The following is a 14,739-nucleotide window of genomic DNA, read 5'->3' on the forward strand; positions in this document are numbered from 1 at the left end:
GGTGCTGGATTCAGTCCCTAGCATAACATGTGCCAGGGTAATGGTTTAGTTTTCTCTCCCCCTCTCCCTCTCTCATAAATATATATATATTTTTTTTTCTTTTTTTTTTTCCTCCTCCAGGGTTATTGCTGGGCTCGGTGCCTGCACCATGAATCCACCGCTCCTGGAGGCCATTTTTTCCCCCTTTTGTTGCCCTTGTTGTAGCTTCGTTGTGGTTATTATTATTGCCCTTGTTGACGCAATTCGTTGTTGGATAGGACAGAGAGAAATGTAGAGAGGAAGGGAAGACAGAGAAGGGGAGAGAAAGATAGACACCTGCAGACCTGCTTCACCGCCTGTGAAGCGACTCCCCTGCAGGTGGGGAGCCGGGGGCTCGAACCGGGATGCTTACGCCGGTCCCTGCGCTTTGCGCCACATGCGCTTAACCCACTGCGCCACCACCCGACCCCCTTATTTTTTTTTTAAGAAAAGGCATGTTCCCCAAGTTACGATGTCCAATGATTTAGGTTCAAATTCCCTGGTCCCCGACCAGTCAACGCCCATGTTCAGTGGAGAAGCAATTATAGAAGCCAGACCTTCTACCTTCTGCAGCCCACAATGACCCTGAGTCCATGCTCCCAGAGGGATAGAGAATGGGAAAGCTATTAGGGGAGGGGGTGGGATATGGAGATTGGGTGGTGGGAATTGTGTGGAGTTGTACCCCTCCTACCCTATGGTTTTGTTAATTAATCCTTTCTTAAATAATAAAAAAAAAAATTCCTTGGTCCCATTACTTAGTGCTCAGAGGATCAATCAATCAAGAGGGCTTAATGATTATCAATATCTCTGCACCCAAGGAGAAGCCATCTAACATTTACTGAAAAATAGCTAAGAAATATATTAACAGCAACACAGTTGCTAATAGTAATAGTAGGGGACTTCAATACCTCACTCTCTCAACTTGACAGATCAACCAGACAAAAAAAATCAATAAAGAAATGAAGAAGCTAATGAAGAGACAGATAAATTAGAACTATTGGACATTTTCAGAGTAAAAATGGTGATTTCACCATTGTTCAGCCCATCTTGGATGAAGCTTAAGGAAATCATGTTAAGTAAAATAAGTCAGAAACAGAAGGATGAATATGGAATGATCTCATTCACAGGCAGAAGTTGAAAAACAAGATCAGAAGAGAAAACGCTAAGCAGAACTTTGACTGGGGTTGGTGTATTGCACCAAAGTAAAAGACTCTGGGGTGGGGGGCGGGGGGAGTTCAGGTCCTGGAACAGGATGGCAGAGGACCTAGTGGGGGTTGTGTTGTTATGTGGAAAAATGAGCAATGTTGTGTATGTACAAAATATTGTATTTACTGTTGACTATAAAACATTAATCCCCCAATAAATAAATAAATAAATAAATAAATTCCTTGGTCCCCACCTACAGGCAGGAAGTTTCACAATTAGTGAGGCAGTGCTATAGATATCTTTCTCTCTCTCTCTCTCTCTTTTTTTTTTAACCAGAGCATTACACAGCTCTGGTTTATGGTGGTGCAGGAGATTGAACTTGAGGTGTCTTTTTCTTTCTCTCCCACTCTGTCTCCTCCTTCCCTCTCAATTTCTCTCTGTCTTATCAAATAAAAGAAAGGGATGAAACAAAACACCAATTAGAGAGTGAAATGAGTGACCCAGGATATAGCACAATGGAGAAAGCGTTAGACTCACAAGCATGAGGTCCTGAGTTTGATTCCCAGCATCACATGTACCAGAGTGATGTCCTGGTTCTCTTCCCTTCACCTCCAGCCCCCATAAACAAATAAATCTTTGAAACAAACAAACAAACAAACAAAAAAAGCATATCCTCTACCAAGTGAGCTATCTCTCTAGCCCAGGAGAGCTAATTTTAAATCTTAGAAAATATAATGCTCTGCTGCTTTTTTCTTCCTGATTCCACAAATGTTTATAATATCCTGCGTGGTGGTGCATCCGGTTGAGTGTACGAGTGCACAAGGACTCGGGTTCAAGTCCCCAATGGCCACCTGCAGAGGGGAAGGGGAAGCTCCACAAGTGGTGAAGCCATAATGCAGGTGTCTTTCTTTCTCACCCACTCCCCTCACAATTTCCCTCTGTCTCTAACCAATAAATGAATAAACAAAAATAATTATAAAAATATTTATAATATCCTATAAATTGTCACAGGGCTACAGGTGATAGATCAAGCTGTATCAGGACCATTATCTTTATAGCTCTGTGTGTTCTTAGTATCCAACAATGTTTTTTAAAAAATTTTTAAATATTTATTTATTTTCCTTTTTGTTGCCCTTGCTAGTTTCCACTGTTTTTGTAGTTACTACTGTTGCTGTTAATGATGTCGTCGTTGTTGGATAGGACCGAGAGAAATGGAGAGAAGAGGGGAAGATAGAGAGAGGGAGAGAAAGATAGACACCTGCAGACCTGCTTCACTGCCTGTGAAGCGACTGACTCCCCTGCAGGTGGGGAGCTGGGGGCTCGAACTGGGATCCTTATGCCGGTTCTTGTGCTTTGTGCCACATGTGCTTAACCCACTGCACCACTGTCTGACTCCCATCCAACAATGTCTTACTTGTAGTGTAAGCCTAGCTATGACTTGCTGATTTCTCATATTTGTTACAATTCAAAGAATAAAAAATGTACATATAAACCCAGATCTGGATTCACCATGTCACAGGCTATTCTTTTCCACACCAGATAAGTTAATAGTTTTACTTATTCTTCAAAGTCATCATAACTTTTTAACATTTACGATGCCAAGTAACAGTAGTTATACTTTAAAATACCTTCAAGCCAATCAAAGAGAGAAACAATGTTTGAATCCCCTTGGTGAATTCTTGAACAAGATGGCTATAACAGTTTTCCAATGGGCTGCTTATTAAATCTAATACCTAAAAAAAAAGAAGAAGAAGAAATGTAAAGCAATGTGTTGTATAAAGTAAATGGTGCAGGAGCCAAGTGGTGGCATACCTGGTTGAGTGCACATGTTACAGTGTGCAAGGGACTCAAGTGCAGGCCCCTGGTCCCCACCTGCAGAGGGAAAGCTTCAAAAGTGGTAAAGCAGGGCTGCAGGTGTCTGTCTCTCTCCCTCCCTCACCATCTCCCCCTTCCCTCTCGATTTCTGGCTGTCTCTGTCCAATAAATAAATAGATAATAAAGTATATGGTGTAAACACTGATCCAAAGGGATACATGCACCCCTATGTTCATAATTGCTTTATTCACAATAGCTAAACAATGGGAGCAGCATATATGTTCACTAACAGAAGACTGGATAAATCAGTTATAGGATATATACTGCAGGGAATACTACCTTGCCATCAAAACAAGATGATACTGTGACCTTTGGGACAAAATAGATAAACTAGAGGTGAATCTGCCTAGCAAAATAAGAGGTAAAAGACAACTACTGAATGGCTCCACTCATATATGGAACTGAGAGAACTGAAACACATGAATCTGTAAAAAAAAAAAAAAAAAAAGCAAACAGTTTCTAAGACTTTGTGAGAACTATGGGTGTTATCTTTGGAAAGCTGTGATGTAGAAATATACCTTGTAATCTTACAATCTTGTAGCCCACTATTAATCACAAATAGAAAAAATAGCTTAAAAAGGAGTAAATGGTGTTTCATATAAAGTCTATATTCTGTATAAATCTTATGGAGGCAAGGAGGAACAAAAAATAAAGACTTAACAGATATTTTCATAAAAATGGAAGATAAATAGGGAAATATTTTTATTGTCTAAAACACAAAAGTATTCACTACTCTTTCTAATACATAACTATAGAGGAGAAAGTGTAATTAGAGGAGCATTATTAATTTTTAAAAGATGCTTTAATAGAAAGGCTAGCACAAATACCAAGAAGACAAAATAAATGATCAACCCATCAGGCTGAGTACTACCTGTTTCTTGTCTTTTTCTTGCAATATGAGGATACTCTCTCCGGTTGTGTCTATTCCAGCACGACCAGCTCTGCCAATCATTTGCTTATACTGATTCCTCCTTAAAAATTCCTTAGCAACATATGGGGCTCTTAAAATCACTCTGTGGAAGTTACAAAATTAAAGTTGATACTCCCTCTATAGCAATAGCATCTAGTTTTTAAGCTTTACATTTCACTATATTTCTTGTAGCAAATTTAAAGACATATTAAAATAATAAATTTCTAAATTAATAATTACATGTTAACATAGTAAATTTATACACATAGGTAATTATTGTTTACCAAGAACCTAGGAAGCCCGAGGTTATGTATATCACCTGTAATTCTTACAAAAAAAAAATCCTCTTGGTAATAGTACATATGTTAATTTTTTACTAAATGAGTTAACTGAAGCACAATTTACCTCAAACCACAAATGAATAATTACCAGAACCATGATTTAAACTCAAGTGTTTCTACTTACAAAGCTTATGGGTCAATCTACTATAACAAGTCTCCAAAGGCTTTTTTGATTTTTAAATTTTTTAAATTTTCATTCCATAAAAAAATCCAATTTATGAATTTTTATTACTTATGAATTTGTACAATTATTGACTATACAAAATAATAGGTTTCAGCTGTTTTGACCTACAAATGTGGTAAGTTTAGCCTTCAAATTTATATAGAAGTTTGTACTTAATATAATAATAAAAAGTACAATTCAACATTAAAATATTTGAGTCAAATCTGCAGCTTTTGATAGCTTTAAAATATATCATGCAAAAATTTCTAAAAGCAGGGGGAAACTTGTAATTCCAAAATTTCAGAATGAAGACTAGCATCCCTTTCTGAAATAGACAGATCAAGGAAACATACATGCTAAAATTAAATAAATAAGTAAATAAATAAATAAAATAGAATGACTGCTAACACAATAACTGTGATGTCAAGATATATAAAAATGAACACTCATGAAAGAGGAATATAATTTATAAAGATTAACTATTTTTGGTGAAAAATGCCACAAGCTATAAAGGATAAAAATCAAATATAAAGGTCTGTAGCTTCATTAGTAACTGTAAAGGTAAACAAGAATCCATTTTATGGGGGCCAGGTGGTGACAAACCTGGCTGACCACATATGTTATAGTGCACAAGGACCCAGGTTCAAGTTCCTGGTCCCCACTTGCAGAGGAAAAGTACTGGGAGTGATGAAGCAGTGCTGCAAGTGTCTCTGTCTCTCTCTCTATCTCCCCCTTCCCTTTTGATTTCTAACTGTCTCTATCAAATAAATAGATAATTTAAAATTTTTAGGGGCCAGGCGGGAGTGCACTTGGTTAAACGCACACCCTACAGTGCGCAGGACCCAGGTTCAAGCCCCTGGCTCCCACTTACAGGGGGAAAGCTTCATGAGTGGTGAAGCAGGGCTGCAGGTGTATGTCTTTCTCCCTCTCTATCTCTACCTCCCCTCTCAATTTCTCTCTGCCTCTATCCATTAATAATAAAAATTTTAAAATAATTTTAAAAAGAAAATATTATAATGAAAAAGAATCTAGTTTACAAAAAACTAACTAGACTCAAAAGTCTCCACAGATGAGTACTCGAAAGAACCAAGGAAATCCTGATGCAACTAAGCTCAGATGACCAAAAACAGTGGAAGGCTCAGTACAATTGGAATAAAATCTTTACATCAAAATCAGCATAGAGAAAGCACAAAAGAGAGATGGGAATGGGGAGTCGGGCGCTAGTGCAGCAGGTTAAGTGCATGTGGCATAAAGCATAAGGAACGGCCCAAGGATCCCGGTTCAAGCCCCTGGCTCTCCACCTACAGGGGAGTCACTTCACAGGTGATGAAGCAGGTCTGCAGGTGTCTATCTTTCTCTCCTCCTCTCTGTCTTCCCCTCTTCTCTCCATTTCTCTCTGTCCTAGCCAACAACAATGACATCTACAACAACAATAAAAACAACAAGGGCAACAAAAAAGGAAATAAATAAATAAATATAAAAAAAAGAGATGGGAATGCTAACAACATGAAATCGACCAGTGTTATTTTCATTAAAATAGTGGAGGAAATAAAATAATCAAAACAATAAATGCTGAAGGACTTTTGACAAATCTCACCTATGAGCAGGAAAGCATGAAAGAACAGCAAACCTAGGCAAGTGAGCAGTAGTCAGTGTGGAGCCTGACCAACACTAACCTGCGAGCCGGCAGGTTAACACCTGCTGCTAGAGTGGATGTGCAGGTGAAGAGGCAGAGAACTCCTGTGGAGTAGGCCTCCTCCAACAGCTTCCTTTCATCACTCGTTAAACCACTATGGTGATAGGCAACTCCAAAAGGTATGGTGCGTTTCAAAACAGGACACACATGGCCATTGCTGATATTCTTCAAGTTCTTAATCACCTCGTGTTTTTCTTTCTCTTTGTGCTTCAGATAGTCCCTAGGAAAAAGATCTGTTAGCAGTATGAAGCCATAGAGTGGACCAACTCTATGACCCTGCAATTCCTCTTCTGGGGATATATCCTAAGAACCCAACACACCTATCCAAAAATATTTGTGTACACCTATGTTCATAGCAGCACAATTTGCAATAGCCAAAACCTGGAAGCAACCCAGATGTCCAACATCAGATGAGTGTCTGAACAAGTTGTGGTCTATATACCGTGGAATATTACTCAGCTATGAAGAACAATGGATTCACCTTCCTCACCTCATCTTGGAAAGAATTGTGTTAAGGGACATAAGAAAGATGAATAGACAAAGCGTAAGGTCCGGCTCAAGGATCCCGGTTTGAGCCCCCAGCTCCCCACCTGCAGGGGAGTCGCTTCACAAGCAGTGAAGCAGGTCTGCAGGTGTCTATCTTTCTCTCCTCCTCTCCGTCTTCCCCTCCTGTCTCCATTTCTCTCTGTTCTATCCAGCATCAAAGACATCAATAACAACAACAATAAAAAAGGGCATCAAAAGGGAATAAATAAATATTTAAAAAGAAAGAAAGAAAGATGAATATGGGATGATCTCACTCATATACAGAAGTTGAGAAATAAGAATAGAAGGCAGAAACACAAAGCGGAACTTGAACTGGGTTTGGTGTAGTGCACCAAAGCAAAAAACTCTGTGGTAGTGAGGGTGGGGGATTGGTTCAGATCCTGGTGCATGATGGTGACCCCCCCTTGCCTGGGGGTCAGAGTGTTTTTCAGAAAACAGAAATTTTACACATGTAATTTTACACATGTAGCAATATAATTATAATAATAATAATAAAAGAAGTATGAAGCCTTGATCTTCTAGAGACATAGTATCTATTGTGTTAATTTTAGGAGATAGATATATTAGAGATTGTTTCTAAAAGATGTATTACTTCTTTTTTATTTTTTATTACATATTCATTTATTTTATTTTATTAGTGATTTAATAATGATCGACAAGATTCTAGGATAGGAGGGGAGATGTATTACTTCTATTGCTATAAATACATAGTGTTCTTAGCATTTACTTTCTAATTTCATTAAGTGGTACTATTCAACTTTTGAGGGCGGGATCACAGAACTCTATGAAAAATCCGATATATGCTAAGGGAAAAAACCATATACCATTTTGCACATAATTTCAGAGGGCTATGAACTTCCTGAAGTTCATTCCTAGACTTCCTATGAACTCATGAGTGCCAGGTTCCTTGCTCTAGATGTTACGACTCTTTGTTCACTAGAACATACATCTTTATTGAAGATGATTGCTTTTGCTTTTGCAGAGTCGGACCTCACATATGTGTGACTTCACTGCTTCCAGGCTACCTTGTTCATTTTTGTTACTCAGACAGAGACAGAATTAGGTGGGGAGGAATTATTTTCCAGCCAGTATGTGAGGTCCTGAAATGGACGCACCTGACAATAAACCCTTCTCAAGGAGTTAAGCCCTACAAGGGCTGGGAATATGGATCATCACTATGTAATTTTAGAGGGTGAAGGCATGATTTGTAACTGGCCTGACAAGATTTGATTAAACAAAGAAGGGTTTTTTGTGATAGAAAATAAGAATGAGCAGGGTCTTAAAGAACAAATGCTAAGAGGTGTTAGTGAAGGGACAAGGAACAACATTCATGGCAGAGTTAAGCATGATTAAGATATTGAAAATGGAAGTTTGGGCTGGGCAGTGGTGCACACATTAACATGCTCAAGGATCCAGGGTGAAGCCCCTGGTCCCTATCTGTAGGCAGGAACCATCTTAAGTGATGAAGCAGTGCTGTGGTTGTTTCTCTGTCTCCTCCTCCCCTCCCCATTTCTCTCTGTCCTCTCAGATAGAAATGGGGGGAGGGCTTTAAAATGGCCACGAGGGGTGGTGTATCTGTTATGCAGGCACTGAGTCCCAGCAACAACCCTGCTGGCAAAAAGGAAGGAAGAAAGGAGGGGAAGGGACAAAAGAAGAAAAAAAGAAAATGGGAAGTTCAGTGTAGAAAGAAGAGAACAAGGAAGCCAGGTGGTGGCGTACCATGTGCAAGGACCTGGATTCAAGGCCCTCGTCCCCATCTGCATGGGGGAAGCTTCACAATCATTGAGGCAGTATTTCCAGTGTATCTCTTTGTTTCTCTCTCCCCATATCCTCTCTATTTCTCTGTCTCTAGCCAAGATAAATAAAATATTAAAACTAATAATAAGGAAGATTTTTAAAAGAAAGTAGTTCAGCAAGGATGAATCGTAGGATGAATGGAGAAAGAAATAATACTGGATAAATAAGTCAAGTCAAACCTTAGCCTGAATTCTAGACAAAGAAGCACTGAAATACAATTTTTAAATATATTTTCAGAGGAAAATATGACCACACCCTTGGTTACTGTCTGTATATAGTGTTTAAAAGACACTCTTGGGCTGAAGAGAGAGCATAATGGTTCTGTAAGACTTTCATGCCTGAGACTTTGATGTCTCAGGTTCAATCCCCAGCACCACCATATGTCAGAGCTGAGCAATGTTCTCATTTTTCTCTCTCTCTCTAATTAAAATAAAATATTTTTTAAAAAGACTTTTAGGGGGTTGGGCAGTAGCGTAGCGGGTTAAGCACAGGTGGTGCAAAGCGCAAGGACCAGCGTAAGGATCCTGGTTCCAGGCCCCAGCTCCCTACCTGAAAGGGAGTCACTTCACAGGCGGTGAAGCAGGTCTGCAGGTGTCTCTATTTCTCTCCCCCTCTCTGTCTTCCCCTCCTCTCTTCATTTCTCTCTGTCCTATCCAACAAGACAATATCAATAACAATAATAACAACAATAGCAACAAGGGCAACAAAAATGGGGAAAAAATAGCCTCCATGAACAGTGGATTCGCAGTGCCGGCACTGAGTCCTAGCAATAACCTTGGAGGCAAAAAAAAAAAAAAAAAGACTTTTAACTTTAAAGTGAAAAGGAAATAACAATTACAAAAAATAATAATAACTTCCCCTGAGATTCAGACAATCACTTTGGGGAAATCTGCTTCCCACAGTTTAAGAGGGTAAATAGTTAAGATAAAGTTAACACTCCAAGACTCTTAAGAAGTCCTGCAGGGGTGGATAGTATAATGGTTACATAAGAGACTCTCATACCTGAGACACAAACATCCCAGGTTTCATCCCCCACACTACCATAAGCCAGAGCAGAGCAGTGTGCTGGTTAAAAAAAAAAAGTCCGTATTCAGAGGAGGACCTAGTAGGGGTTGAGTTTTTATGTGGAAAACTGGGAAATGTTATGCATGTACAAACTACTGCGTTTTACTGTCGACTGTAAACTATTAATCCTCCAATAAAGAAAAAAATAATAATGTTCTAAAGTTAAAAAAAAAAAAGACCTTGAGATCAGAATCTCTTTAGCCTTAGATTTCACTTCATTTACATCTAAATTACAGAATAGTATTTTATAAGTGTGCTATGAGATTCAACATTTTAGTTAATGACCCCAAAGTAGAGGGGTTAAACTCAGAACACATAGTGTACAAAAGCAGCAAGTAACATGCAAAGCGTATCTTACAGAGTTTTCCCTCAAAAAGAAAAGTGTTAATTTCTGTCTCTTTAAGACAGCATCAAGAATACTCATCACAACTCATTAACTAAGGGTTGTGGAAAACCAAAGTTTTAAATGCTATAATATTAAATACAAATATTTACAACTCAAGTAGACTTATCAAAAAAAGAAGTCAAGGATACATAATACTAAATTAATAAACTTTCTAGTTGCTTGTCTTTAAATTTCCACATCACTTAAGTCAGTTCTGTATTATCTTAAACTAGTCTATGAAAAGTGATATATGGGGACCAGGCGGTGGCACAGCTGGTTAAGCACACACACACAACAGTGAGCAAAGACATAGGCTCAAGACCCTGGTCCCTACCAGCAGGGGAAAAGCTTCACAAGTGGTAAAGTAGTGTGCAGCTGCCTCTCTGTCTCTCTCTTTCTCTATCTCCCCTTCCCTTCTCAATTTCTCTGTCTCTATCCAATAATAAAAGATATAAAGATTTAAAAATGTTTTTAAAAAAGTGAAAAGTGATATATGGAGAATAATGTGAACTCTGCAGCTAAACTTTCTTCAAGGTCAGGGATTTAGGAGTCTAGTACAATATCATAATAAGAAATCATTTGTGCTAGTTGAATAGAAGACATAGTATATAAATAGTAAAAATTGTGATAGCAATAAAACAACAGAATATATATTTAAAGATTAACATACTTGCTTAAAAACTTGCATATCATTTCTGCTACGTTTTCACAGTTCTTCTTAGTGGGACAAAAAACTAAGCAGGAATAGTTGGGGATAACTTCTGTCACCAATGCTACCAAATGATCAGGATCCATCTTTTTCAAAGCATCAGAATACTGCAAAAGATGTAGGAATAAAGCAGTTAGCAATCATGAATGCCTGTTGTTTCACCTGTGTGCTCTGTAAAATAAGTGAACCATGTATAATTTTTACTTCTTTGAATATGTGTGATCATGTAAAAGATAAATTTATCACTAAAGACAGAAGCAGGCTAGTGGTAGGGACTGACCTGCCAATGACCATGTCCAGCAGAGAAGCAATTACAGAAGCCAGACTTCCATCTTCTGCACCCCATAAAGAATTCTGGTCTATACTCCCAGAGGGGGAAAAATATTAGGGGAAGATGACTAGAGAACTGTGAAACCCAATTCCATTGGGATCCAGAGAGAAGAAGAAAAAAAAAAAAAAAAAGGAAAGGAAAGATATTCAGAAGTAGTAATAGGTGTAGTTGTGATTTAGAAAGGAAGAGAAGGCAGGACCATAGGAAAAAATGGGCAAAAATACAGATAGACAGACAGATAGATAGATAGATAGACAGACAGACAGATAAGACAGACAGACAGGCAGGCAGGCAGGCAGACAGACAGACAAGCAGGCAGGCAGCTATATAGGCTATGTATTTGATATGTGGATTCTCTCAAAAGCCTAGACCAAGTAGATCAGAAGCAACCAATAGCACAGCTATATACAAGATACTGGGTACTATACAACAAACCCTAACATAAGGACTTTTCAAAGTTAACCCAATTACCAAATAATGTGATGATAACATTAACTATCCATTGTGTTTTGAACCCTAAGGCAGCAGGAAACCTCACATCTCCACTACAGAGCCTATATTTCCCCAGTCCTGGAACCTTAGGATAGGGCCCACTTTCCCGCATGCCTCTCCCAATCCATATCAAATAATAGATCGCAACCTAATCAACGCAATGATTGCCACCTCAACATGCTTCACCTCAGACTGTGTCCAGAGACTTCATGTGTGGAATGACAACCCTTCGGCTTCATTACTCGGGTGAGACCTTTCCTTTCATAGTATTCTCTAATTCCATCCCAGGTCGTTCACTTTCTAACAAAGTCCCAAAACCTAGATATACACCAGTTTCTGTGAGAGAGAGATATGTTCACACGTATCCATAAACTACTGCAAAATATATACCTGAAAGCAGAAGTACACTAGAATTTGCAGTGAGTATCCCCCTAACACTTCCTCTCCACTATTCCAACCTTTGGGTCCATGATTGCTCAACAATTTGTTTGGCTTTGTATGTTAACTCTCTTTTCAGCCACCAGGTTCCAGATGCCATCAGGATGCCGGCCAGGCTTCTCTGGACTGAAGACCCCACCAATGTGTCTTGGAGCTCCGCTTCCCCAGAGACCCACCCTACTAGGGAAAGAGAGAGGCAGACTGGGAGTATGGACCGACCAGTCAACGTCCATGTTCAGCAGGGAAGCAATTACAGAAGCCAGACCTTCCACCTTCTGCAACCCACAACGACCCTGGGTCCATACTCCCAGAGGGATAGAGAATGGGAAAGCTATCAGGGAAGGGGATGGGATATGGAGATTGGGTGGTGGGAATTGTGTGGAGTTGTACCCCTCTTACCTTATGGTTTTGTTAATTTATCCTTTATTAAATAAAAAATAAATTAAAAAAAAATAGTCAACCCCTGTCTGTGACCTTGGGAGAACAGCTGCCACTTCCAATACAGGGAATGAGGACAGAGAACTCTAGTGGTGGGTAAGGTGTGGAATTCTTTCTCTTTCTTTCTTTCTTTCTTTTTTAAGATTTTATTTATTTATTAATGAGAAAGATAGGAGAGAGAAAGAACTAGACATCACTCTGGTAGATGCGCTGCTGGGGATCGTACTCTCATGCCTGAGAGTCCAATGCTTTATCCACTGCGCCATCTCCTGGACCACATGTGTGGAATTATTTCCAGGTTATCTTGTAATTTTGTAAACCAATATTGAATCACTAACTATATAATAAAAATTAATAATCAGTATATGATATAGCTTTGTATCACCAAGAACGCTTTTGAAATCAAGTAACACCCCAAATTTTCTATCCTACACATTATGCAAAATGTGTTTTCTCAAATAAATAAATAAATAAAAGGAATCCCAAGATAGGGGTGAAAAAAGATAAAATGAAACCTAATTAAACATCAAATGGTAGGCCCCACTTTTCTTCTGAGTTATGAAGTTTTGTTGGGTATAATTAAGTATAAACTGGGGTGGAGGGTAGATAACATAATGGTTATGCAAACAGACTCTCATGCTTAAGGTTCCAAAGTCCCAGGTTCAATCCCCCACAGCACCATAAAGCTAGAGCTGAGCAGTGCTCTGGTAAATAAAAATAATAGTAATAACAATAATAATAAATTAAATAAACATTAATTTTTAACTGAAGAAGTGAAAAAAAATTGTTATTAGTAACCCTGCTAGATATATTTTTCCACCAAACCAAAAAAAAAAAAAAAACAGTCCCAAGAAGCAAAGGTAGTCAAAGGACTGCAAAAGTAAGATATGTCGTTTACTACAAGTTTTCAAAAACAGATTTATTCAGGAGGAAGGAGGAGTACCAAGGAAACCTAAATCCCTAGGGTGAAACAAGATAATGGTTAGGTTGAGAATGAAAGTACTAACATCTGTTTTGAGGAAATGTGGAAATGTATCCTTGTGATAACAAAATCCTGTAAGTGATATTGGAGTTGGAAAAATAAATTCAGTCACATAGACACACACACACACACACACACACACCAGATTTTCATATTATAGGATATATTTTCATAAATAAAAAATATATCTAGCAAGCTGTCACAAGGTACTCCAAGAACATAAAGAACAATATAAACTTAATTTAAAATCTCGGACTGAAAAGGATGACAGAGGACCTAGTGGGGTTGTACTGTTATATGGGAAACTGGGGAATATTATGCATGTACAAACTACTGTATTTACTGTTGAAGGTAAAACATTAATTCCCCAATAAAGAAATAAAAAAAAAATTAATGAAATAAATAAAATCTTTAAAAAAAAATCTCAGACTGAAATACAGTAATATAAACAATATAAACTTAATTTAAAAAGCAGACTGAAATACAGACATAATATATTTCTATAGAATTCTGAAACTACTGGGAATCAGGCGGTACCGAAACAGGTTAAGTGCACGTGTTGCGAAGAGCAAGGACCGGCATATGCATCCTGATTCATCCTGATTCGAGCCTCCCGGCTCCCCACCTGCAGGGGAATCGCTTCACAGTGAAGCAGGTCTGCAGGTGTCTATCTTTCCCCCTCCGTCTTCCCCTCCTCTCTCCATTTCTCTCTGTCCTAACGATGACATCAACAATGACAACAATAATAACTACAACAATAAAAAACAAGGGCAACAAAAGGGAAAATAAATAAATATATATATATAAAAAAGAATTCTGAAACTACTACAAAGTGTCCTCCCTGCCTTTCAATATCCTTCATAAAACCAAACTTTGACATAGTAGACACTAACATTTCCATATATCAAAATCTGATTTATGTTGCTATTGCTACTGAATGCTTATATGAGAGATCTCCCAAGTTTAGTCACCCATGCAATCTCAAGTCCAAAAGATATATCTAATCATTTTGTTAATGAGGTAATTAGATGCAATTTAGTATGTATTTCCTCAACTATTTGGTTGCCGATTGAATAACTGATATACACCAGCTGAATAAAAAATATATTTCACTCTTAAGTAATCCAAACACCCAACTAACTGTGCAGTCTTTCAAACCTGAGATTTTAGTTGACAGCAGTAAACCTCATTTCCTGGCTCATATAATATTCATATGGTATTTGTTTATTGTAACTTCAAAAAAAAAAAAAAAGTCCAGGGGAGCTGCATGGTAGCGCAGCCGATTAAGCATACATGGCACAAAGCTCAAGGACCTGTGTAGGACCTGAGTAAGGATCCCATTAAGAGTCCCTGGCTTACCACCTGCAGGGGGGGGGTCGCTTCACTAGCGGTGAAGCAGGTCTGCAG

The 14,739-nt window shown here is 38.4% G+C and overlaps 1 protein-coding gene across 5 annotated transcripts in view; it reads right to left on the reverse strand.

Moving 5' to 3' along the window:
- Positions 1 to 14,739, reverse strand: part of HELQ (helicase, POLQ like) — a 46,703-nt gene that overhangs the window by 18,712 nt on the left and 13,252 nt on the right. For all 5 annotated transcript variants that reach the window (XR_009548986.1, XR_009548987.1, XM_060187744.1 and 2 more), the window contains 4 exons: positions 10,613 to 10,758; positions 6,130 to 6,369; positions 3,911 to 4,052; positions 2,793 to 2,897 (listed from right to left, as the gene is read on the reverse strand). Coding sequence is in view for 3 of the 5 variants with exons in the window: in XM_060187744.1 (XP_060043727.1) it covers positions 2,793 to 2,897; positions 3,911 to 4,052; positions 6,130 to 6,369; positions 10,613 to 10,758 (633 nt within the window). In the remaining 2 variants the exon portion in view is untranslated. The remainder of the gene's footprint in view (positions 1 to 2,792; positions 2,898 to 3,910; positions 4,053 to 6,129; positions 6,370 to 10,612; positions 10,759 to 14,739) is intronic.

The sequence above is a fragment of the Erinaceus europaeus genome, chromosome 3 (genome assembly GCF_950295315.1).
Source record: "Erinaceus europaeus chromosome 3, mEriEur2.1, whole genome shotgun sequence".
In the NCBI taxonomy this organism is placed as follows: Eukaryota; Metazoa; Chordata; class Mammalia; order Eulipotyphla; family Erinaceidae; genus Erinaceus; species Erinaceus europaeus.